This window comes from Myotis brandtii, unplaced genomic scaffold (genome assembly GCF_000412655.1).
Source record: "Myotis brandtii unplaced genomic scaffold, ASM41265v1 scaffold668, whole genome shotgun sequence".
NCBI classification, from domain to species: Eukaryota; Metazoa; Chordata; class Mammalia; order Chiroptera; family Vespertilionidae; genus Myotis; species Myotis brandtii.
Genome location: NW_005370597.1, coordinates 3,839,107 through 3,866,100, shown reverse-complemented (window position 1 = coordinate 3,866,100; position 26,994 = coordinate 3,839,107). Strand labels below are relative to the sequence as shown.

Here is a 26,994-nt window from a genome sequence, read left to right as displayed (position 1 = left end):
CCCCTCGGCCGCCCCCCGCAGGCGGAAGGCTGCGCTGCAGGCGGGGCCACCGTCACTCCTACCCCTGCCGGGCAGAAGTACTCCGCGTGCGAAGTTGATAGAAAGGCAGATCTGAGACCCCGTGCCCAGCGGGCTCCTTTCAGTGGTTCTGGGATAGGGCCCGGGAATTAGAATTTGTACCAATCCCAGAGGGGATCGCGAGGCGGCGGTGTACGTGAGGCAGACACTCCCGTAACAATCCTAGACTTGCTCCTCCAGGGAGAGGTAAGCAAGCCTCCTCGCCCTCCTCTGATCCCAGCTACCTTCTTAGAAATGCTGCCCATCTTTCTGGCACCTCCACGATGAAAGTATTCATTCATTGTTCATTTTATAACAATAATAACTGTAGGAGACAGGCCTCTGTGTAGAATTATTCGGCAGCATAGTCAACTGTTAGAAAAGAAACAGCCTGTGGGCAGCGGGTTACTGAATTTCTCCAGGGCAAACTGGATGGGGGAGGAAGGGGAATGGAAAGGGTATGAGAACAAAGAACTGTGCCCATGACCAATAAATAGCACATTTCCCAGGAAGATCCGCCTAGAGTCTAGGGCCCCTAGACAAAAGGAGGTGGAGACGATTAGAAAAGGCCTCAGTCCGTTTTTTTAAATAACCCAATTGGAGACAGTAAGACCTAGGCGATGTATGGGGAGAGACTGTTAATTCCTTAGTATTCAGCCAATGAGGAGGGACTCTCCCACCAGAGAGTTAAATTGCCTGTGATCACTGCTCTGTGTGTGTCTGCCTGCCCACAGACACCAGCTCTCCAGAACTTAGTTTTTGTCATGCTTTATGTCTCCGAGTCCAGTTATTTGAATTCAGACAGGTGAGAATTTCTCACAATAACTATCAGGTGAGAATTTCTCACAATAACTACTGAGCAATTAGGATGCTTCAAGCACTGTGCTAAGTGCTTTATGAACATTGTCTGTCTTCACTATAACCTTACGATTTAGGTACTATTTGTTATTCCCACTTTATAAATGAGGAAACTGAAATTTAGGTTTAAGAACTTACCAAGGGGCACATGATTATCCAGAGACTGAGCAAGAATTAAAATTACATTTCCCCTGCCTCATGCCATATACAAAAATTAACTCAAAAAGGATCAAAGACCTATATGTGAGAGTTAAACTAAGTATAAAACTCTTAGAAGGAAGTGTAGGAATAAATCTTCATGAACTTGGATTAGGCAATAGTTTATTAGATATAACACCAAAGCACATGCAACAAAAGAAAAATAAGTTGGATTCACCAAAATTAAAAACTTTTATGCTAGTCCTAACGGGTTTGGCTCGGTGGATAGAGCATCAGCCTGCAGACTCAAGGGTCCCAGGTTCGATTCCGGTCAAGGGCATGTACCTTGGTTGTGGACACATCCCCAGTGGGGAGTGTGCAGGAGGCGAGGAAACTGAAATTTAGGTTTAAGAACTTACCAAGGGGCACATGATTATCCAGAGACTGAGCAAGAATTAAAATTACATTTCCCCTGCCTCATGCCATATACAAAAATTAACTCAAAAAGGATCAAAGACCTATATGTGAGAGTTAAACTAAGTATAAAACTCTTAGAAGGAAGTGTAGGAATAAATCTTCATGAACTTGGATTAGACAATAGTTTATTAGATATAACACCAAAGCACATGCAACAAAAGAAAAATAAGTTGGATTCACCAAAATTAAAAACTTTTATGCTAAAAAAAAAACCCAACCCACTATCAACAAAGTAAAAATACAATCCACAGAAGAAAATATTTGCAAACAATATATCTGATAAACATCTAATATCCAGAATACATAAAGAACTCCTACCACTCAACAATAAAAAGACAAATCAATTTAAAAATGGGCAAAGGATCTGAGTAGCAATTTCTCCAAAGAAGATATACAAATGGTCAATAAGTACATGAAAAGATGCTTTACATCATTAATCATCAGGGAAATGCAAATCAAAACCACAATGAGAAATGACTTCACATTCATTAGACTGGCTATAATACAAAGACAGGTAAAAAAAGTTTTGATGAGTATGTGGAGCAATTGGAACCCTCATCACTGCTGGTAGGAATGTAAGAATTGTGTAGCTGCTTTGGAAAATAATCTGATAGTTTCCCCCAAAAGTTAAACATATAGATATAATAAGACCTACTCCTAGATATACACAAGAATTTAAAACATTTTTTCCCACAAAAACCTGTACACAAATGTATAATTACATTTGTATATATTTATTTGTATACTAGAGGCCTGGTGCACGAATTGGTGCATGGGTGGGGTCCCTCAGCCTGGCTGGTGATCAGGACCAATTGGGGCTGGCTAGGGGGAGGGACCATGGGAGATTGGCCAGCTGTGGGAGGTTGGCTGTGGGAGCACACTGACCACCAGGGGTCAGTATCTGTGTTGAGCATCTGCCCCCTGATGGTCAGTGTGCATCATAGTGACTGGTGGGTAGACCGGTTGTAATGGTTGCTTAGGCTTTTATATATATAGATAGTGTATACAAATGTACACTATAACAACAGTATTCACAATAGCCAAAAGGTAGAAACAACTCAAATGTTCGTTAATGGATAAGTGGGTAAACAAAATGTGGTATACTGGTATCTATATGAAGGAATATCACTCAGCTATAAAAAGTAATTAAGTACTGATACATGCTACAGCCTGAATGAACCTTGAAAACATTATGTGAAGTGAAAGAAGTCAGACACTAAAGACCACATCGTGTATGATTTCATTTACATATATGAAAAGTTCAGAATAGACAAGTCCTTACAGACAGAAAGTAGATTAGTGGTTGCCAGGGGCTGAATGTTTCTAACTCTCTATCTCTCTCCCTTCCTCTCTGTAAAAAAAAAAATCAATAAAATATATTAAAAAAAAAAAGAATTATGTAGCTGCTTTGGGAAATAATCTGATAGTTCCCAAAAAAGTTAAACATATAGATATAATAAGACCTACTCCTAGATATACACAAGAGAATTTAAAACATTTGTTCCCACAAAAAATTGTACACAAATGTATAATTATATTTGTATATATTTATTTGTATACTAGAGGTCTGGTGCACGAATTCGTGCATGGGTAGGGTCCCTCAGCCTGGCTGGTGATCAGGACCAATTGGGGCTGGCTTCCCTCAGCCTGGCCGGCGATCAGGGCCAATCGGGGCCGGCCAGGGGGAGGGACCATGGGAGATTGGCCAGCTGTGGGAGGTTGGCTGTGGGAGCACACTGACCACCAGGGGTCAGCTCCTGTGTTGAGCATCTGCCCCCTGATGGTCAGTGCGCATCATAGTGACTGGTCGGTCAACCGTTTGTAATGGTCGCTTAGGCTTTTATATATATAGATAGTGTACACAAATGTACACTATTAACAACAGTATTCACAATAGCCAAAAGGTAGAAACAACTCAAATGTTCGTTAATGGATAAGTGGGTAAACAAAATGTGGTATACTGGTATCTATATGAAGGAATATCACTCAGCTATAAAAAGTAATTAAGTACTGATACATGCTACAGCCTGAATGAACCTTGAAAACATTATGTGAAGTGAAAGAAGTCAGACACTAAAGACCACATCGTGTATGATTTCATTTACATATATGAAAAGTTCAGAATAGACAAGTCCTTACAGACAGAAAGTAGATTAGTGGTTGCCAGGGGCTGAGGCAGGAGGACATGAGAAATGACTGTAAATGGAGATGAAGGTTCTTTTTGAGGGTGAAAATATTGTGGAATTTGATAGTGGTGATGGTTGCACAACTTTGTGAATATACTAGAAACCACTAGATAGTGTACTCTTAAAGGGTGAATTTTATGTGAATTGTATCTCAATAATTTAGGTACAGGGCACATTTAAGTGGGATGCTGAGATGTTGGTTCTTGCTTCTGGGACCTGCTCTTGGTCTAATGATCTGCTATGGCCATCTTGAAATTCTTAATAATTTTCAAAAAAGAGGCTCTACATTTTCATTTTGCACTGGGCTTCAGAGATGTGAGAATGATGGAGTTGAAGGCTAGGAGAGGATGGGGTGTGTGCCCTTGGCCAGAGGTCAAGACCCAAGGCATTGGGTAGAGAAGCAGGAGTGAGTCACAGACTATGTCTGATACCTGCAGGTACTATGTTGGGGTCAGCAGGCCTCCATCGAAGCCTGCACTTGTTCTCATCCATTGCTGGCATCCACGGGAGACAGCCTCCTTTTCAATGGCCATCACTCACAAGCACCCCTGAAACAAGCCTTGGCATGGAGAGGGGCACCAGTGTGGAAGGGAAAGCCCTGCCCCAACTCTGGGAGAGGAATGGAGGGTGGTGAGCCCACCCCAGTACAGAAGTGTCACTGACTTCCTGCTAGTCTCCTGTCGTTGTGTATTTGCTCACCCTCTAGATCTTAAAAGTTTTACTATTATCACATGAGAATCTGAAAAATTGGTTTTTCTTAAAAAAAAAAAAGCTACTACACTAAAAGAACAATTATAAATGACTATCAGAATGCTACTCATGTCCCAGGTTCTGCTCTAAATGCTGCGCATTGTCTAAGCTAAACCTTACAGCAGCCCTATAACATAGTTACCATCATCAACATCCCTATTTTAAAGCTAAGGAAACTGATCACAGAGAAATGACGTGACTTGCCACTGGCACACCGATGGTAAATTACAGAGCCAAGCTTTGAACTGGGCAATTGGAGTCTAGAGCCCACATCATTAACCCCGAGGCTATGCTTACAGCTAGTTAATACTTTGCTCAAGGAAAGTGGTCAGTGAGGTTTATAAAGAGAAATAGCCAGATCACCTCCTGACCAGCTTCCTGGTCAGTGCAGCTCAAACAGTAGCTCAGGTCATCCCAGGGTTATATAAAAACAGACGCCTAAAAAGGCTTGAGGTGGCTGACAGTATAAAATGTTTTCTGTGCTTCTGAAGCAAGTAAAATTTGATTTACAGTAATAGGCACAGAATGATCATGTTTATACTTGCAACCTGGCATTTTATTATTATTCCCCTGAATAACAGTGAAAAGAGTTTCGTAACCCCAAGGTAACACGGCTCTGTAAGAAGGAAAGAGGGGTGAGATTTAGCAGCAGCTGCCATCATAAATCAGTGTGCGGTTGCTTCTCTCCGAGCTCCAGGCTCAACTCCTGGCTGTCAAAAACTAATAAAGGGTAGCCCCATGAGAATTAATGTAACGACGGGAAGACTCATTTTCCTTCCTGCAAGACTTACCTTGCTGAAGCAAGGAGAGAATTAGGTTGATTAGATTCTCTGTGAAGAAAGAAAAACAAACCAATGGTTTGGAGGAGGAAAAATGTGGGTCAACTTCAGCTACTTCCCTTGCCAAAAGAAATATATATATATATATACCTTATAAATGCTGAATTCCACCAAATAAATGAGAGCCTGGATGACTGAATAAATTAATGAGTGAGTGTGATCCAGGCTTCCTCCAGGGTGGTTCTTACAGTCTGAGAACAGTTCTATCCTGGATCACCAGAAATGCTGAAAACATAACAAGGCCAATCAAAACAGTCAGCCTCTGAATATTCATGCACAGATGATGCTCCCAGTCAATATGTTTGATCTTTGTGTTTACTCATAGATGTTCAAATTCACTGAGCAAACCAAAATTCTGAAACAAAACAAAAAGCAAGCCACACACAGAAAAACAGAAAAGAAACCTGTGTTGAGAGCTTATTATTTCTAGATAGGGCTGCCAGATAAAAATACTGATATTAAAAAAAGTTCATTGTTTATCTGATCTAAATTTATTTATTTATTTGTTTGTTTACTATGGACTTCAGAGAGAGGAAGGGAGAGGGGGAGAGAGATAGAAACTTCAATGTCAACTGTAATTGAAAAATAAAAACTTTTTTTAAATTAAAAATAAAATCAAAGAATGCAAAAAAAACCCACACAAACCATCAATGATGAGAGAGTGATTGATTGGCTGCCTCCTGTATGCCCTCTACTGGGCATTGATCCTGCAACCTGGGCATATGCCCTGACTGGGAATGGAACCATGACCTCCTGGTTCATGGATCAATGCTCAACCACTGAGCCACACTGTCCAGACTATCTGATCCAATTTTAACTAGGAGCCATGTATTTTTATTTGTTAAATCTAGCAACCCATTTCTGGGTTAATAACCCTATGCAGAAGAGAGGGCTGAGGATGGTATCTGGGGACCATGCCCACACCTGGGAGTCAGAAGCAAGGAAACCCAAAGGAGGAATCAGAGAAACAGACAGAATCTGGAGGGAGAACTAGGTGTGCACAGAGCTTCTGCTGAGCAGCGACACAGGCCCGGGGGCGTGATGGGGACCAGGGGGGATGCTCAGTAAGAAAGGCCTAATGGCTGTAGAGTTTGGTCCTTACAAAGTTGCTGGTGCTTCTGAGAAATTCTAAATCAGTGGTTCTGTATGAGGTTGGGGTGGAGATGGGTGTGTGTTGGAATGACCTACTGCATATCAGACTTAAAATCTACATGCTGGAAATAGCCCACTTCCCCTCTGCAGGTTGGGAAGAGAGACATAATATATGAGTAACACTTATCAACTCAGAATGTATGTGGTCCAATTTGGGGGCTGTGTTGTGGTTACTAAAGCACAAAATAAATTATATATCTTTTATTGCAAACCATAAAGGAGACCCCTAATTTATAACAATTCATTTGAAAGTCCTCATCTTCAATCCTTGCTAGTGCACCCTCCTCCATTATTTCCTTCAGCATTCCCCTTCTCCATCTACTTTTCCTTTCGTTAAGTAGATCAACTAGACCTTTATTTCCAACAAAAAGGTCCAACTTCCCCAACCCTGTCCCAAATCATCTGCAAGATGAAGCCTTTTTGAAGAGGGAAAAATGGAGCTGACAATTATAAAATTCTCTTTGGCAGGCTGGGAAAGGGAAAAGTATGCATTTTCTTGCTGTATCCCTGGTATTTTGAAAAACTTTCCAAATGATTCTAATATCTGGCTCCCTTTGTGTCTTAACCTGGACAGAAAGCCTTTTTATTTCTTGAAAAGTCCTATTTCTTAGAAAATTTCTCTCTGCAAATTGCATCCTTCTTTCTGCACTGGACCCAGAAAGAGGTGCCACTGTGTGCGAGTGGACATCTGTCATCTGTGCCTACAAAGACCACAAAGTGCCATGCCACCAGCAGGTGACCGTGAACATCTACCTGAATCTCATGTCAAGATTCCTGGCTAGACTGCTCTAACTTCAACAAGATCTTGTTAAAAGAAAAAGAGGCAGACTTACGCGGTCCAGTCACCTTCCCAACTGGAATGAGCCTGAGGATGAAGCTCCCAGCGTCATCAAAGCTGCCTCGGTGGTTGTGATTATGGCAGCCGCTGGGCAGATTCACAAGGAGCCCGGGGTGGGCAGCCAGCCCAGCAGGACATTAGTGGTGTGGGACATGAGCTGAGCCTTCCAGCTGACCTGTGAATCCCCCAACGGGCAGAGTCCCACTCTACTGATCTGGCTCCTCAAGGTTTCTTAGGACTCCAGGTGTTTTGAAAAGATCCTCTGACTCCTGCCCTTCCCACTTCACCCTCCTACCCCTCTCCATGACGAAGGACTTGTATGAACAACCTCAAGTCTGGTGGTGAGCAAGGCCTCCAAGTACCAACCCCAATTCTACCCCTTTAAACAAAATTCAGCTTGAGGGAGGCTGTGCTCAGTTGTTTTAAACCTATTTTCAAAACTCAGGGTAATGACCACAGGCCTCCAGGCCAACTAGCCCTGACCAACTCCAGTGACAGCTCCGTTCACCCCCTGCCATGTGGCTGCCAATGATCAACTGACCCTTGTAGCCAGAAAGGAGGAGAGGAAATTACTAAAGGGGACCTCATTCCCAGAGGAAATTGCCTTTAAAAAGGCTGGGGTCTTGTTTGCTGGCTTTGGATTCTTAAAGGGTTGTCTTAGCTTCATGCCCCCAATGTTAATAAAACAAACAAAAACAATAAAACTACCTGTGAAATCCAAATTCAAACTTTCTTGTGACCAGTGAGTCCATTTTTGGCATCCATGGTCTCAGTCAAGGCGACACACACACATACACACACACACAGCACATATATAACAATGTCAAGAACATAAATGTTAACACCCATAAAACTGTGAGTTCATTCATTCCTCCTGTAGGCATTGGGTCACATTAGGTTTCTCACTGAGACTAATGGTTGTTGTCTTGTGTGTTGTATGCAGCACAGGTCTGGAGCTGTGGATATTTGTGAACACCGGGCACCCACCTTTCTGCCTCTGTGCCTTTTCCTCTGCCTTTGGCCACCAGATGGCATTCTGGAAACATTCTCAGCCCCAGAGTTTCTGCACCAGGGCTTCCCTGCTTTTCACTCCCCACAGGCCTTTCTCCCTCCCTCTTCTCTATTCCCTTCCAATCCGTTTTCCAGAGTGCAGCTGGAGGGGCTTTCTGCAGGGCAAATGTGTGTGATCTCAGGCAACTTACCTAACCCTCTCTACTCAGGTTCTTCACCCAATGGCGTGGCTGTGAGGGTGGCATGAGAAGATGTTGGCCATTGAAACTCAGGGAGCCCTGGGAAATGACTTTCCAAGGGAAGGGAGAAACGCAAGACCATCTTCCCCATTTGCATATGAGGCATAAAACCTGGTAAAACACACACACACACACACACACACACACACACACACACCAGCCTCCTGTATTGAGAGCTTTCTCTGTACCAGGCACGGTGCCAAGGCCGTATGTGCATCATCTCATTAAATCCTTACCACAAACTCATGAGATGGGTCACGGCCACACTCTACAGAGAAGGAAACGGAGGCCCAGAGAGGTTAAGTGACTTGTGAATGTCTCCAAGCGAGGGAGTGTTCTGTATGTCTCCAGAGCCATGCCGTAGGAAAGGCCCCTTGCTCTGGCTGACAGGCTTCAGTAAGATGGTTGGGAAATCCCAGAAGTGGATATGGGGTGAAGGAGAGGGTGTGGGAAAGAAACGCAGAAGGGAAGGGAGGGAGCGGAGGTGGGGCTTACCCTAGGGCCGTCCCTTAGCCACCCCTGTCCTAATGACCACAGGCCTCCAGGCCAAAGGCCCTGATTGGAGTCACTTGTGTTGCATCTCTGGTCTCAAGGACTCAGCTGCAAACACGCATCTAGGGAAAGCTGGCCCTTAAGCCCCACTACTTCAAATGCTTTATAAGCCTCTGGACTCAACCTCAAGGTAGGGTGTAAGCATGGGAGAGGGCTGGAAACAGCAAACTGAGAAGCAGCAAGCCGCCTCAAAGGCCACCCAAACAAACTGCCCACTCACTTCCTTCCTGAGTCTTGCCTCTGCGAGGAGGGGAATGGGAGGGAAGGCACACCTTAGTCCTGAGGGGGTAGCAAGGGAGTTATCATTCAGGGGACTCTGCCATAAACAGCAGTGGGGAGAGAATTGGAGGGAGGGGAAGAGGGAGGAAGGTATGGGAGAGGGAAAAGTCTAAAACCTCCAAGACACAGGAGCTGGAGGCTGGGGGATTCCCCAGACAGGGGCTCCGACTGGACCAGATGCAGAGAACAATGGGCTTCTAGGCTGGGAAGCAGGAAGGGAAGGGGGTAGGAGGCCACATGGTCAGGCCAGGGAGATCCTGGTACTTTAGGAGCCAAGGCTGGGAGCACTCCCATGGGTCCCTGTGGGCAGGGACTGCCCCAAGGCCAGTGCCAGAGTCAGCCACAGGTGGGCGGAGCTGTGCAGATCATAACACCCTCCACTAACAATAACGTCATTACCTGTGCTTCAGGCCAAGCGTAGGCCCTGCATGCATTATTTCATTTCATCCTCACAGTTTCCTGCTGCAGGGCTACTATTCTTATTCCCATTCACACTCTTAAAAGGGAGTGGAAACCCAGACAGGCCCAGTGACTTGTTCCACATGACCCAGCTGGTAAGCTGCAGAGTCAGAATTTGAACCCAGGCAGTTTGACTCTAATGGCCACTCTCATAATCACAGTTGTTTCTCATGTGACAAAAACAGGTGATCAGGACAGAGTCAAGATTAAAGATAGATGAGTGTAGGGAATAGATCAGAATGGGAAAGGGATAATGGGGAGATGCCGGACACAAAGAGACAAGGAAGGGAAGAGACAGGGATCATGATGTTGCCCAGGAGGGGCCTCAGGCCCTGGGCGACAGGCAGGGGCTCCGTTTCCCTCAGCAGTCACCTCGCTGCAGGGACAACACCTTCCCATCCGCCTGGTCCCCGGAGTCCCTGCCGCATCCTCCTCAGCAGCAAGCCACTGGGCTTCACAGGAAGCGCGCTCTCTTTCTCTAATTGGCATTGAAACACACAGCCCTCCCTTTTCCTGTAGGTGGGGTTTCCATAGGAAAAAGCTGCTTCTCTGTTTCCCCAGCATAGCAACTGTTTGGAAGTTAGATCCCTACATCCTGCTCTACTGGGTCAAGTCCCTCTTGGCCCGGCTCTTGCCCATCGTTGGCTCTACTGGACCAACGGATACCGCTGGCGATCTTACTTCATCGGTGCAGAGACCTCTAGGATCTCTTCAGATGAAAATGGCCTTGCCTGGGAATCCTGCTCGTTCTATCATCATCTAACTATGGGACAAAGCTGTGCCAGCAGGTCTGGGGGCAGGAGAACAGGGCTAATCAAGCCCCCCCCAGAAACACTGGAGGACTTCCCAGCCTTTGAAGAACTCTAGCAGTTTCTGAATCTAACCCATTCTGGCGGTAAGCATGATGCAACTTCTGCGACTTTTGCTGGGGCTTTTGGGGCCAGGTGGCTACTTGTTCCTTTCAGGGGATTGTCAGGAGGTGGCCACTCTCACTGTGAAATACCAAGTGTCAGAGGAAGTGCCGTCTGGCACGGTGATAGGGAAGCTGTCCCAGGCACTGGGCTGGGAGGACAGGCATAGGCAAGCGGGCACTGCTTTCCAGGTCCTGCAGCTGCCTCAGGAGCTCCCCATCCAGGTGGACTCTGAAGACGGCTTGCTCCGCACAGTGAGGCGGCTGGACCGAGAGCAGCTTTGCCGGCAGCGGGATCCCTGCCTGGTTGCCTTTGACGTGCTTGCCACAGGGGATTTGGCTCTGATCCACGTGGAGATCCAGGTGCTGGATATCAATGATCACCAGCCACAGTTTCCCAAAGGCAAGCAGGAGCTGGAAATCTCTGAGAGTGCCTCTCTGAGCACCCGGATCCCCCTGGACAGAGCTTTGGACCCGGACACTGGCCCCAACACCCTGCACTCCTATTCCCTGTCACCCAGTGAGCACTTTGCCCTGGATGTCATCGTGGGGCCTGATGAGACCAAACACGCGGAACTGGTGGTGGTGAAGGAGCTGGACCGGGAAATCCACTCGTTTTTTGATCTGGTGTTAACTGCCTATGACAGTGGGAACCCCCCCAAGTCAGGTACCAGCCTGATCAAAGTCAACGTCCTGGACTCCAATGACAACAGCCCTGTGTTTGCTGAGAGCTCCCTGGCGCTAGAGATCCAAGAAGATGCTGCCCCTGGTACTCTCCTCATAAACTTGACTGCCACAGACCCTGACCAAGGCCCCAACGGGGAGGTGGAGTTCTTCTTCAGCAAGCACGTGCCTCCAGAGGTGCTGGACACCTTCAGCATTGATGCCAAAACCGGCCAGGTGATTCTGCGTCAACCCCTCGACTATGAGAAGAATCCTGCTTATGAGGTGGATGTCCAAGCCAGGGACCTGGGTCCCAATCCCATCCCAGCCCATTGCAAAGTCCTCATCAAGGTTCTGGATGTCAATGACAATGCCCCAAGCATCCACATCACATGGGCCTCCCAGCCGCTGCTAGTGTCAGAAGCTCTTCCCAAGGACAGTTTCATTGCTCTCATCATGGCGAACGACTTGGACTCAGGGAACAATGGTCTGGTCCACTGTTGGCTGAGCCAAGAGCTGGGCCACTTCCGGCTGAAAAGGACCAATGGCAACACATACATGCTGCTAACCAACGCCACGCTGGACAGAGAGCAGTGGCCCAAATATAGTCTCACTCTGTTGGCCCAAGACCAAGGACCCCAGCCCTTATCGGCCGAGAAACAGCTCAGCATTCAGATCAGTGATGTCAACGACAATGCACCTGTGTTTGAGAAGAGCCGGTATGAGGTCTCCACTAGGGAAAACAACCTACCCTCTCTTCACCTCATTACCATCCAAGCTCATGATGCGGACTTGGGCGTTAATGGACAAATCTCATACCGCATCCAGGACTCCCCAGTTTCTCACTTGGTAGCCATTGACTCAGACACAGGAGAGGTTATTGCTCAGAGGTCACTGGACTATGAACAGATGGCCGGCTTTGAGTTCCATGTGGTCGCAGAGGACAGGGGACAGCCCCAGCTCTCATCCAGCATCTCTGTGTGGGTCAGCCTCCTGGATGCCAACGATAATGCCCCAGAGGTGATTCATCCCCTACTCAGCGATGGAAAAGCCAGCCTCTCAGTGCTTGTAAATGCCTCCACAGGCCACCTTCTGGTGCCCATTGATACTCCCAATGCCCTGGGTCTGGCGGGCACTGACATGGCACCACTGGCCACCCACAGCTCCCAGCCATTCCTTTTGGTGACCATTGTAGCGAGAGACGCAGACTCAGGGGCAAATGGAGAGGTGCTCTACAGCATTCGGAGTGGGAATGAAGCCCGCCTCTTTGTCCTCAGCCCCCACCTGGGGCAGCTGTTCATCAACGTCACCAATGCCAGCAGCCTCATTGGGAGGGAGTGGGAGCTAGAGATAGTGGTAGAAGACTGTGGCAGCCCCTCCTTGCAGACCCGAGCCCTGCTGAGGATCTTGTTCGTCACCAGTGTCGACCACCTGAAGGACTCTGCCCGTGATCCTGGGGCCCTCAGCACATCAGTGCTGACGGTGATTTGCCTGGTCGTCCTGCTGGCCATCTTTGGGTTGATCTTGGCTCTGATCATGTCCATATGCCGGACAGAGAAGAGGGACAACAGGGCCTATAACTGTAGGGAGGCTGAATCCACCTACCGCAACCAGCCCAAGAGACCCCAGAAACACATTCAGAAGGCAGACATCCACCTCGTGCCTGTGCTCAGAGGCCAGGTGGACGAGCCTGGTGAAGTGGGGCAGCCCCTCAAGGATGTGAGCAAGGAAGCGATGATGGAAGCAGGCTGGGACCCCTGCCTGCAGGCCCCCTTTCACCTCACACCCACCCTGTACAGGACCCTTCGTAACCAAGGCAACCAGGGAGCCCTGGCTGAGAGCCGAGAGGTGCTGCAGGACACAGTCAACCTCCTTTTCAACCATCCCAGGCAGAGGAACGCTTCCCGAGAGAACCTGACCCTTCCTGAGCCCCAGCCTGCACTGGGCCAGGCCCGCTCGAGGCCCCTGAAAGTGGCAGGCAGCCCCACAGGGAAGCCTCCTGGAGACCAGGGCAGCGAGGAAGCCCCGTTGAGCTCACCAGCCTCCTCTGCAACCCTGAGGCGGCAGCGGAATCTCAATGGCAAAGTGGCCGCTGAAAAAGAGTCAGGCCCCCGTCAGATCCTGCGGAGCCTGGTCCGGCTGTCCGTGGCTGCCTTCGCGGAGCGGAACCCCATAGAGGAGCTCACTGTGGATTCATCTCCTGTTCAGGTACAGCTCTCTCTCTCTCTGGTCACCCCTGGATCACTACTAACAGCATCAGACACCACCATTACCCTCACAATCCTCATATTCATTCCTTAGGCGCACTGGGCACTTTATGATGTATTGAGTGCAGTGGTTCAGGGCATAGCTCTGGGGTCAAAAGAATTTAGCTGTGTGATTCTAGACAAATTACTTCCTGTCTCTGAGCCTTAGTTTTCCCATCTGTAAAATAGGAATGACTATAAGAGCATCTACCTCACAGAGTTGTCCTGAGGATTTAATCAGTTAATTCCTATACAGCACTTGCTCAGGAAGCCTGGCATAAGTAGACACACAGCAAAGGTAGGGATCAAGAATAAAAGCTTTGGAGCAAGGCTGCCTGGGTTCAAGTCCTGGCTCCACCTCTTTCTAGCTGCGAACCACAGGGAAGTTACTCAGCTTCTCTGTTGAAGATGTCCATGTTAATAGCACCCATCTCCTAAGTTTGCTTGAAGATAAAATGAGGGCACTCTGGTGTCTGGCACGAAGCTAGCACTCAGCAAATGATTACAATGACTTCTGCAAAGCTCTTTCCATCTCTACCTGGGCAACCTCTCTGTGAAGCAGGCTGGCATGGGCATCATTGCTCCCAGTCTCAGGGGCTGCATATCACTTGTTTGATATGCAGAGCTTGCCGGCTGGGTCTGCAGATGGGACAGTGAACGTAACCTTGGAACTTGGGAGTTAGGCAGATCTGGGCTCAAATTTCAGCATAGCCACGTAGGAACTGGGCAGCTCTGGGCAAGGCCTTTAATATCGGAGCTTCATTTTCCTCATCTATAAAGTGGGGACTGTATGCCAAACTTACCCTGTGTCTACCTCCCAGGGGTCTGAGGATTAAGTAGGATGATAAATGACCAAGTGTCTAGAGAGCTGGGATTTATTAGACACAAATGGGAGACGTTTTCAGAGATGGTGCCTGATACCACACTCCTCTCTGCTTCTCTGCATCCCAGATAATTTTCCCTGTGCCAGGCTACTTATCCAAAGCACACTTCTGTTTGGCCAGGCCATCATCTGAGGCTTCCTGTGGAGCAAGGACACAGCTTCCTTCCCCCCATTCCCCCCACCCCCTTCAGGAAGCCACCTGGAGAGGGCCCAGCTGCTTTCTTAGGAGTCCTGCCCTGAGCTCTATGTAGCCCCAGAGGTTGCCCAGAGCCATCCATCCATTCATTCATTCATTCATTCATTCATCAAATCCTTACTGAATGAGCTCTTTGTGCCAAAAACTGGTTGATAGTAAATAGAGACAGCAGAGAGCAGGCACTGTGGGTGGCCCCACTGGGGTGATGGAAAGAAGGCTGCCCATCTGGGATCAACTTGAGGGTAAGAGGCAGCTTGCCTAACGCTGCCTTTCCAGCAGCACAGTGGCACAGTGGCATCAGATCCAAGTTCAAATTCCAGACTACCACTAATTGCTGTGTAGCCCCTGGTGGGCCTCAGGTTTCACACCTGCAAAATGGGTATCATGGTATCTCTTCCCTTGAGTTATTGTAAGAATTAAATGAGATTATATATAACTTGACAGTTATTAAGTGCTTATCATAAGATCGATTAAGAAGTGATTTATATACTTTTACACATTTAATCCTATAACCACAACCACTGTATGACTTGGATCTCATTATTATTCCCTTTTTTACTGCTGAGGAAACTGAGGCTCAGAATGTTCATAGGTGGGAACCCGGGACCAACGAACTCCAGAGTCTAGGCTCTAACTGTGAAGTGACCTTCAATGACAGTGCTCAGCTCAGGGTTTGGCACTTGGGGAGTGTCCCTGAAGTATAGGCTGTCATTCGGGAAAAGGGTGGCACATGCCTTAGGAGGTGGGATCTGCCCGGAGGCAGGCAATGGGACACTGACCCTCATGGAAACCCCAGTCCTGGCCACCTTCCCTTCCAACTCTCCTCTGAGGTTGGCACTTTCTGTCTTGAACTGCTCAGGGAGGAATAGGGGTGGGCTCAGGAGGCAGAGGCCGTGTTTCTAGGAGGAACAACCCAAACTCCTTGCATTCGTGGAGCATTCTAAACTTTCAAGCCATCTAATTATCCCGAAAACCCATGAAAAGTCTGGGTGGGTATTTCTAGCTCCACCTTAGAGATGGAAGGTCTGAATAGATCTGAAAACCTACTTGACATTACACAAGCTAGAAATGACCTTGAACTGGGACTCAGCCTGCCAAGACTTGGTCTGTTGCCTTCTTTGTTGTGAGGCCCTGCAGGGTCTGGCCCTGGCATCCTTCCCAACTTCTGCCCCACTCTCCAACCACCTTTCAGTGTTCAGTGCCTTCTGTCTGGAATGCCCTTCACCCTTGGCCCAGACCCTCACCCTCTCTCCACCTGCCAAACTCCCATGGAGCCTTCGGGTCTTAGCAGAGGTGCCTAGCATGTAGTATGAACTCAATAAACATTTGTAGAAATAAGTATTCAAACTCCTCCCATATCGCCCCACAGCTTCCTATTTGCTCCAAGATGGGTGAGGGGCCCCCCTCTGCTCCCACAGACCCCCATCCTTTCTCAACCCAATGCAACCCCCTGTAGTAACTGCTGTGCCCTGTCTCCCCTGACAGACTATGAGCTCCCTTCAGGGCAGACATTGGCACAAACAAGCTTACTAAATGCCTGTTGGATGAATGAAAGCATGAATCAATGAATGATTAAATGACACCATTTTTGCCTTCTCTACAACATAGTCTTATATCTGGCCTACAAAAATTGGCTGAGTGCTTGAATACTGCTGAAGGCAGGAAATAACTGTTTAAGATAATCCTGATCAAAGTAATAATGAATTTATGGTCAGGAAATGCCTTTTTCACCCCTAGCCCTGCCGATTCCAACAGGAGCAGGTCACTTGGGGAGATGAGAGGGGACTAGCCCAGATGGTCCCTATTCTCTCCCTCAGGCACCCAGGTCCTGGGGCGACAAAGGCAAAGTAGGGAACCTGCCCGTACAGGTCCCTGCCTCTCTCACTGTTCACCACCCACCATCCCCCGTCTGATCACACAATCATCTGAAACTGGAGGAAAGACTATAAAAAGAAAGCGCCGGCATTGAGGGAAACATCCGGCGAGGAAGTGTGCTGGGTCGGAATTGTGTGGAGTCAACAGATTTTTCCTGTCTTGTAGCAAATCTCCCAGCTGCTGTCCTTGCTGCATCAGGGCCAATTCCAGCCCAAACCAAACCACCGGGGAAATAAATACTCGGCCAAGCCCTGCGGAGGCAGGTAAGCACACGTAGCCCCCACAGGCTTCTCCAGCCCCCCTCACCCCTGCAGTCTGTGATCTTAAGGAAGGGTGATCACATCCCAGACCCACTTCCCTGGGACAGTGCCTCGGACAGCATCCATCCCCCCACCCCAGGCCACTTGGTCCTGGAGCCACTGTATTTATAGTATTTACAGGACAGGGTCACTAGGGAAATGACTTCATCCTGAGGCTCTGGTTATCTGTCCTCTGATTGCAGAGGTGCTGGGCTAAGGACTTTTAATCTGTGACTTTCAGCTTTCTTTCTCTTGACCCTTAAACATAATATGAAGGCCCCTGGCTAAGGACATGGATATGTGGGTGTGTTCCTTTAGGCTGTCCTAGAATTAAAGAGACGTCAAGAGGACATCTAATCTAACTCCTTGTTACAGATGGAGACATTGAGGCTCTAACTAGTTGGGTTCAACCCAGTTATGTAAACTTGAGCAAGTCAAATAAATCTCCAAGGCCTAGTTTCTCATCTTTAAACTGAAGGTCACCACAATTCCTTGTAGTGATGGGGTAAGGATTTAATGATCAAATGTATTCTAATCCCATAGCCCAGTGCTGGGCACATAGTAGGTCCACAAGCAATGATAAGTCCTTTCCTCTTAAATTGACTTTGTTCAAGATCATATAGCCAGTGAGTGGCAAAGCTGGGACCAGTTCTCAAGGTCATATAGCCAGTGAGTGACACCTGACTCCTGGTTCAATGCTCTTGCTGTGACAACTTGTAGCTGCTGCTTCTTTTTTTTGTCAAAGGGAGTGAAAGGTAGTGAAAGGTAGTGCAGGGCAGAGGTGAGCGCTCCAGAGTCATAGCAGTCTAAATTTGAATTCTCACTTTATCACTTAATCCATGGGGAGCTTGTGCAAGCTGCATAATCTTCACAAGTCTTGGTTTTCTCATTTGTAAACTGAGAATGATAACAAGAGAACCCCTTACAGATGTGAAAGGTTTAATGAAAAGGTGCATAATGCCCTGCAAAGCTTAAGGCAGCGGTTCTCAACCTGTGGGTCGCGACCCCTTTGGAGGTCGAACGACCCTTTCACAGGGGTCGCCTAAGACCATCCTGCATATCAGATATTTACATTATGATTCCTAAAAGTAGCAACATTACTGTTATGAAGTAGCAACGAAAATAATTTTATGGTTGGGTCACAACATGAGGAACTGTATTTAAAGAGCCAGAAGGTTGAGAACCACTGGTAAGGCATGACTCAGAGTAATTTCTCAGTAACATGAATTGCTGTCATTGTTACTTGCAAACTTGCCACCTCCCTGCTGATCTCTCCATGCAGTAGAAATAGCCACTGGAAAAGAGAAAAGAAAAGAGAAAAGAAAAGACCCCTCTCTCCCCTGGCCTTAAAGCCCCTCAGGGAGCCTTCCACCTGCTGGATGATGAGGGGCCTGCCCTGTTCCCCCCATGCCAGGAAGTCTGAGGAACTGGCCTCCCCCAGGTGATAAGAAGGGTCTATGGAGGGAGAAGCCAGGGAGGAGGCAGTAGGAGGGTGAAATGGGATAGTAGATTCTGAATAGCTTTTGGATGCCTCGCTTTAGCTGGACATGCTCTTCTGGTCTACAATTTGGCCTCAAATAGGGAGGAAGGAACATTCAATCATGAAATCCACAAAGTATTAAGTACCTACTATGCACTGGGCCCTGTTCTGAGCACAGATAAATATCCCTGCCCTCACTGGAGCTCATACTTTGATGGAAGGATGAATGGGTGAATGGATGGGTGGATGGATGGATGGTAGATGATCGCATTGATTCAACTGAAGTTACTAAACTCCTACTCTGTGCCAGGCAATGTGAAGGAATTGGAAGGACAATAGTGAGTAATCACATCTATGCAGTCATGGTCACTTCTGTTTGCTGAATGCTTACAATGTGCGAGGCACGGTGTTAAGCTCTTTACATAAAACCTTTCATGTTACAACGTCTCACCATGCCCCATGAAGTGGATGTTACAGACTCAGAGTAGGCAGGAGGGATGGGATCGAGTCACTCAGGTCGGTCTGACTCTGAAGGCTGGATTATGTGTATCCAGGTCCCGATGTGGATGAATGAATGCTGGCATGAATAGAAGAATGTGCACGAGCTAGAATGAATGAACCTAGGTTTGAACTTTCCCATTTGGGGGCTGGGTTGGTTTCCTTTGCAGGAGTGTAATCCCAGACACAGATGGCCCCGGTGCCAGGGCTGGTGGCCAGGCAGAACCAGACCAGGAAGAAGGACCCTTGGACCTTGAAGAGGACCTCTCTGTGAAGCAGCTGCTAGAAGAAGAGCTGTCAAGCCTGCTGGACCCCCACAAAGGTAGGGACTCCCCAGGGTGACCCAACTCTCCTTCTACCGCACACACAGTCTGCTTACATGCTCAGGCTCCAGAGTTCCGCTCCAATCCACTGCAGGGAAACACAGCCATTCCGTTTCTGGGGAGGAACATCCGCAACATTTTACTTCTCCTGGAGCTTCAGAAGGCCTTCATTTGTTTAAAGACCAGATTCTACTCTAATTATTTGTTTTACAAATCATCGTAAGAATAGTGAACGATTACTGAGTTCTTGGTATGCCAGGTACAGGACACACATTATCTCATTTAAGCTTCCAAACATTATCTCATTTAAGCTTGGAGGTAGGTATTATGAGCTCCAGTTTGATTATGAGCACTCTCATGAGAAAACTGAGGCTCAGAGAGGTAACAGCTTGCCCAGTCACCTGGCTCATTAGCAATTGAAAGTGAGTCAACCTAGGCCTGCCTTCCACCAAGAGACCTCCCCTTACCTCCTGAACCACTTTTTAGAATTTCTTTGGTGTGTTTAAATATCCTTTTACCCTGAGAACTGAATCACCTCATTAATGTGCTAACATTTCTTACTGAAACAAAAATATTTTTTTTCTGGAGAAACAATTAGTTTTGAAAATAGATACAAAAGATGAATTTTAATTAAAGAGTCTGCTAGCTGGCCCCTCTGCTGTGGACAGCCGTCAGCCCCCTTTAGGTAACACCTACAGATCCAACTGTCCCTAAGCTGTGGTTTTGTTTCTGTAGTAACAAGCTGCTTCTCATCTGGACATCCCCTGTGTGCTCCCTCCGGCAGCAAACATGCTGAAGGCATGGCAGGCACTTCCTTTTCCTTGGTTAACAGAAATAAGGCTAACATTTATTGAGTGCTTTCTATGTGCTAGACCAGTGATGGCGAACCTATGACACGCGTGTCAGAGGTGACACGCGAACTCATTTTTTTGGTTGATTTTTCTTTGTTAAATGGCATTTAAATATATAAAATAAATATCAAAAATATGTCTTTGTTTTACTATGGTTGCAAATATCAAAAAATTTCTATATGTGACACGGCACCAGAGTTAAGTTAGGATTTTTCAAAATGCTGACACGCCGAGCTCAAAAGGTTCGCCATCACTGGACTAGACCCTGTTCTAGGTGCCTCATGAGGAACTCTGACAAGATACGGACTATTCATTATCCCCAGCTCATAGAGGAAAAATCTGAGGGGCAGGGGTGTTAAATAACGTTCCCAAGGTTGTGCAGCCAATGGTTATTAATACCACTGTGGCTCTAAATTAAACTTAAGTAAAATGAAATCTAATTAAAATTAAGTACATGTAAAATGAAAAATTCAGTGCCTCAGTCATACCAGCCACATTTCAAGTGCTCAACAGCCACCTATGGTTAATGGATATTGCTTTGGACAGCACATATGTGCAAAGTTTTATAGGACTGTATTGTCTAGAATGTAGAACTGTGAAGTCCAGTATAGCAGCCACTAGCCACATGTGGAAATGTCTAGTCTGAACTGAGATGGGATGTAAATATAAAACGCACTCCAGATTTTGAACACTTAGTATAAAAAGTAATTTATAATATCCCAATATTAAAAATATTGATTATGAAAAAATATTGGTTATGTGATAAAATGATAGTAATTATAAAATATTTTATGAATTAATTTCACTTTTTCTTTTTACTTTTTAAAATGTGGCAAACAGAAAATTTAAAATGACCTCTGTAGCTCACAGTCGATCTCTATTGGGCAGTGTGGGACTGGAACCTGTGGGCTCGGTTCCCACGTGGCCCTGCTTTCCCACAGCACAGAGGGCAAGCACAGCGGGATGAAGAGGGCGGCAGGGATAAAAAAAAGCCTGAGCTACGCATCTGAATGCTCACAGCAGCCCAACAAGATGAGTACTGCCATTTCACCACTTTATGAGAGAAAAAGGAGGCTCAGAGAGGTTAAGCAATTTCCCCAAGGTCACACTGCTCACAAGCAGCAAAGCGGGGAAATCAAACCCAGGTCGGCCCAGCACCCACCCTCCACAGAGTAAATTCACCATCGCTTTTCAGCCATTCGCACCCACCCCAGTGATTTTCTCATTCCAAGCTTCATTCCTCCGGAAGCTCTCTGACCCTGGTACAAGGAAAGGCCTAATTCGGTAACGCCAAGAGTTCCAACCTTATTACTCCAGAGTCGCAGGGAACTAAGGTTTACATTTCCCAAATGCTCAGGGTTAATATTTGTTCATTCAATCATTCAGTGAATGTTCTCTAAGTCCCAGGCGTGGGCTGGACCAGTTGGGAAGTGGCCTGACCCTGCCTCACAGGCTGCACAGTCCCAAGCTCACTTGGTGAGATGGAGACTCGTTTGTATCAATATAAAAAACAGTTAGCTGTATTTTGAAATAACTTTTCTAAATTACACAAGCAATATTTAGTTAATGTAGAAAAATGTAGATAAAAAGAAAATAAATCACTTCTGCCCAGGCTAGTTTCAGTTAATACTTTGGCAAATCTCCTTTCAGGCTTTTATGCTATGCAGATTTTATTTACTTTTAATTTTTTTTCCTTTTTGTTGATTTATTGGGGTAACTGGTTAATAAAATTATATAGGTTTTAGGTGTACAATTCTATAACACATCATCTGTATATTGCATTGTGTGTTCACAACACCAAGTCAAGTCTCCTTCCATCACCATTTATCCCCCCTTTACCCTCATCTACCTCCCTCACCCCCTTTCCCTCTGCTAATCACCATACTGTTGTCTGTGTTTGAGTTGCTGTTGTTTTCTTAATCCCTTCACCTTTTCCAACCCCACTCCTCTCTGAGAACTGTCAGTCTGTTTTCTGTCTGAGTGTCTCCACTTTGTTAGTTTATTTTGTTCATTAGATTTCACATATAAGTGAAATCATACGGTGCTCGTCTTTCTCTGACTGGCTTATTTCACTTAGCATAATACTCTCCGGGTCCATCCATGCTGTCACAAATGGATAAGATTTCCTTTTTTTTTTTTTTTTTTTACAGTTGAGTAGTATTCCTTTGTGTAAAGGTACCACAGCTTTTTTATCCAGTCATCTATTGATGGGCACTTGGGCCACTTCCAAATCTTGGCTATTGAAAATGTTTCAATGAATAAAGGGGTGCATATACTTGTTTGAATTAGTGTTTTGAGTTTCTTTAGATATATTCACAGAAGTGGAATCACTGGGTCATAAGGCAGTTCTATTTTTAATGCCCATCCTGCTTTCCAAAGTGGCTGCTCCCATTTGCATTCCACCAACAATATGCACAAACTTTAAAGCAGCTCACTTTAGGCAAACACTAAATACATGTTAAAGTAGATGTTGTGCCTCTTTTTTTTTGAAAGACACAGTTTCTTTAACTACATTTCTTAAAGACAGTCTTTCCTCTGCTTGGCCTCTACCATCAGGCCTGGGACTAGTTTTTGAGACAGGAAAAGAAGTGATGGTAGCAGTGGGTTCCAGGAGACAGTTTTTCACTGCCCCATCCCTTTCCTGGGACAGCCCTTAGAGAGCCAGCTCCCCCCCACCCCCCAGCCTGATTCTCAGCAGAGGCCACAGATGGGCCCCTGGAGCATCCAGGGGGAGGAAGGGGCAGCTCTTCAGAGTGGATAGTGGTGCAGTCACAGGGGACTTCAGAGTCATAGGACCCAGGGTCAAATTTGGATTTAGTTGCCTAGTACATATGTGTCTTAACTTCTTAGAACTTTACAGTTTTCTCATCTATAAAATGGGATAATACTCTGGACTTCAAAGGTTGCGTGGAGGTTACATGAGATAATGATGTAAATTGCTTGGCACAGAAGAAGTACTTAGTAAGTGGTCACTATTATGTGTATAGACAGAAGGCAACCCCAAGTCAGGAACTCCAGCCTTGGCCAAGAAAAGGGATTTTCCCCCATTCAGGGTGCGCCTGGCTATAAGGAGTGGGTGAAAGACACCTAGACCTGAAACACGCCACCCACCCAGACGTCATTTAAAAACAGGCCAATTCTAATTGTAGGCCTTCCTCCTGCCTCCTCCTCTCTCAGCTCATGGGCAACGTCAGTCAGCGGCCTTCCTGCCCAGTGAGCTTCCCTGTCAGGGCCTCTTCCTTCCTGTCCCCCTCTGGCTGCCCCGTCTGTCCTCTGCCATTTCCCTTCCCTCCTTTGTTCAGTGCCCTTGCCCTGCCCACACCCCACCCTCACCCGCTCTGCCCTTCCGTGGGCTCAGCCCTCACTATGTCCTCTCCTCCCCCTGCAGGCCTGGCCCTGGACAGACTAAGCGCCCCAGACCCGGCCTGGATGGCCAGGCTCTCTTTGCCCCTTGCCACCAACTACCGTGACAACGTGTTCTCCCCGGACACTGCGGCCTTGGAGGAGCCGAGGACCTTCCAAACGTTTGGCAAGGGGTCGGGGCCAGAGCTGAGCCCAACAGGCACACGGCTGGCCAGCACCTTCCTCTCGGAGATGAGCTCGCTGTTGGAGATGCTGCTGGAGCCGCGGGCCAGCGTGCCCGTGGAGGCTGCCTCCGAAGTGCTGCGGCGGCTCTCGGTCTGCGGGAGGACCCTCAGTCTAGACCTGGCCACCAGTGGGGCCGCAGGCACGGACGTCCAGGGGGACCCAGGTGGAAAGAAGGGGACCGAGGGCAGGACCAGGACCAGCAGCAGCAACAGCAACAGCAGGGGCCTTTGGATCCAGGAACCAGGGGCCCCGGGAGATGTTAGGGAGTCCCGGCCCTGAGGGCCCTCGGACATGTTCTGGTTTCTAATATTGTTGAACTCACTGAGCAGAAGTGGCTCGAGAACTTTAGGGTGACTGATGTTGCCCCACGGAGGGGACAGGGGCCTAAGGACTAACAGCTGGCTGACCAAAGCAGCCCCTTGTTAGGAGCTAGCTCTGCCTCTGGATTTCCTGGAGGATGGAGATAGTGAGTGGCTGAGATAAGTGTTTGCTGGCAAAACACAGGTAGAGCACAGAGGGCTGGTCCTCGGGTGGAACAGATGCCACGGAGTGTCTGTCACGAGCAGGAAAGAATGGCCTTGTTGCATCCTGGAGGGTGGGGGGCTGCATCCTGCGGTGCCAGGCAAAGCTCTCCGACCTTCTAATAAAGGAAAAGCAGTGGCTTGTTCGCCTGTTTACACCCCTCAGGAGGGACGAATAACAGAGTGATAGTTCTTTGTCCTCCAGTACCTGTCAAGTGGGTCAGGCTGGGCCTGGACAGGAACAGGGCACGTTGGTGCAGTGTTAGGTACGCAACGAAGGACATGTGTACTCTTGATCCCACTCCTCCAGTGCTGCATTATCAAATAATCCGCTTCTCAGCTGGAAAATTAGGGCTACGAAAAGCGTGACTATTTATAGAGCATTTACATGAGCCAGGCACCAGGCTTACAATAGAATTTAATTAATAATTTCTCGACAACCCTGAGAGGGAGGTGTTATTATCCCCATCTCACAGACAAGGATATGAGCCATGGAGAGGCTGGGTGTCTTGCCCAAGATCAAGCAGAGAGCAGAGGCAGTGCTAGGACTCGGAGCCACGTTTGTCCAACACCAAAACCCATGCCCTTGACCTTGACACTACACTGCCAGCCACGGAAAGGAACGGAAAAGCCCCCAGAGGTGAGCTCTTGTCGGTAGCGGACTTGCCTGAGCTCCCCTCCAAAAACATGGCTGAAGAGTATTTCCAAAGCCGCGCAGGCCTGCACGTCTAACCACCAAGCCCGGAGTGAAGGGGATTGATCTGACCTGACGCAGGCCTGGGCCTCTGCAGAATCCTGTCCTTTCCCAGGGAGCAGCCCTTCAGGTACAGACATCATCTTCCCAGAAACCACCATTCGTAGGGAAATCTTTGTCACAGCAGGTTTGGGCCTGTGAATTCAGGCGCGGGAGGAGAGTGTGTGAACCAGCTCCATGAAATCGATAGTGACAGCAGCAAACCTTCAGGGGAGGAGGGAGTGAAGAAACAGCAAATATCTTCCCAAGGCTCAGCCTTATCATTCTCTTGGAAATTTCCAAGCTATCATTCAGCTAGATTCTCCATAGCGTGGGGATTTCCTGGACACTGAGGGCAAAAATTCCTTTTTCCTCCTTTGGAGCTCAGTGCTCATGTTCACTGTCCTTCATCCTCCTAACTAGGGCTAATGATGCCAAGCATACTTAGAATACAGTGTGGCGTCATTATTCCATTGTCCTATTTTACAGATGAGGAAACTGAGCCCCAAAAGCTAAGTGTTTCAGGAGCAGGGTCTCTGATCACCTCAGCCAAGACAGAGTGATGATCTCCTTACAAGATCTCCTTACAGTCTGACCAGCCAGGTGCCCGGCACAAAGCAACATATGATGAATACCCACTGAATGAATGAATGAATGAAATAAAAATGTTTCAGAGCTCCCTTTTATCTATATTGGAGCTCCAGATAAAGCTCTACTACAGGGGTCCTCAAACTTTTTAAACAGGGGGCCAGTTCACTGTCCCTCAGACCGTTGGAGGGCCGGACTATAGTTTTAAAAAAAACTATGAACAAATTCCTATGCACACTGCACATATCTTATTTTGAAGTAAAAAAACAAAACGGGAACAAATACAATATTTGTATTTGCATGTGGCCTGCGGGCCGTAGTTTGAGGACCCCTGCTCTACTAGGACCAAAAAAAAAAAGGGTTCCATATGTAAAAGCAAGCCTGAAAACCATAGCACCAGACAGGCTGACCTCCCATTTACTAGTGGCTCTTCAGTACAGAGCTGATGTTGGGAGGGTGGACAGAAGAGATGGGGGAATGGTGACCTGAGGAACCTTGAAGCATGGTTGGCAACTAGAGCATTGGATATACTGGATCACTGCCTCCTTCCTGTTCAAAAGTCCTAAATCTGTAGACCTTGGACCTCCCACCCCCACTTCCCTGAATTCTAGGCAAAACTTTGTGTATAGGCATTTTCCTAAGTAGAAGACAAACAAAGTTCTCATCAGATACTCAAAGGAACAGGTGACCTATAAAAGGTTATGCGGCACTGCTCTAAGTCACAATCTAAACTTCCACAGACATGGGTAATTTTGGTTATCAGGAGTCTGAACATTTTATAGCAAGGAAATGGCAGGACAGAAAAGGCTGACTGGCCCAAAGTCATGTGGCTGGTTTGTGGCAGGGCTGGGATTTAGGATGAAGTTCGTTCTAATATATCAAGGGTTCTTAACCTGGGACCCATGGGTGGGCTTCAGGATCTATGAACCTGCTGAATCGCTCATAAGATTGGGAAGTGCATTTTGCTACGGGAAGGAGTCAGTGCTTTCATCAGATTCTCAGAGGGCCTGGGACCTAAGTAAGGTTAAGGACCATAGCAGTCCTCTAGCTGGTCCTCAGTTTGACTTTCCTGCAAAGCCTGGAGAACTCCTGAGTAGAGCTATTCTGAGGCACCAGCCTTTGCTCAGGGCGGGGGTGTAGGCACTGGGGGTTGTACTCTCGCCTGCACCATGTGACCCCCTCCTAGCACGCTAATACCAGACAGTATATGTGGGGACAGAACTGAGTGGGCTGAACAGGAAGGTCACAGAAACTTGTTGACGTCAGCTGAGATGTCAAAGCTGAGACTTTGGACATGCTCAGAACAGTTTCCCAAGATGGGCTCTGTCCCCTGGGAGACTGAGGGAGCAGGCGAGCCAGCAAGCACTCAGTTAAAAGTCGTCTTAATTTGGAAAGCGCAGTTTTTTATCAACAGTCAGCTGATCTTCAGCACCAGGAGTGGAATGCAGTGCTCACTCTGAGCCTGGGGCAGCTCAGAGATTGACGGGTGGCCTCCCTTCCCTGCC

The 26,994-nt window shown here is 47.4% G+C and overlaps 1 protein-coding gene and 1 pseudogene across 1 annotated transcript; one reads left to right on the top strand and one right to left on the bottom strand.

Annotated features, from left to right (window-relative positions):
• The window catches only part of LOC102248391, a 5,449-nt pseudogene extending 4,384 nt beyond the window's left edge, over window positions 1-1,065 (bottom strand).
• An 8,258-nt stretch (window positions 1,066-9,323) lies between these two features.
• On the top strand, window positions 9,324-25,637 carry PCDH12 (protocadherin 12). Its single transcript, XM_014529131.1, has 4 exons — window positions 9,324-13,616; window positions 16,774-16,871; window positions 19,056-19,207; window positions 23,448-25,637. The coding sequence occupies exons 1-4, from the start codon at window positions 10,737-10,739 to the stop codon at window positions 23,924-23,926; spliced, it is 3,609 nt and encodes a 1,202-aa protein (XP_014384617.1). The 5' UTR covers window positions 9,324-10,736; the 3' UTR covers window positions 23,927-25,637.
• Window positions 25,638-26,994: the final 1,357 nt, after the last annotated feature.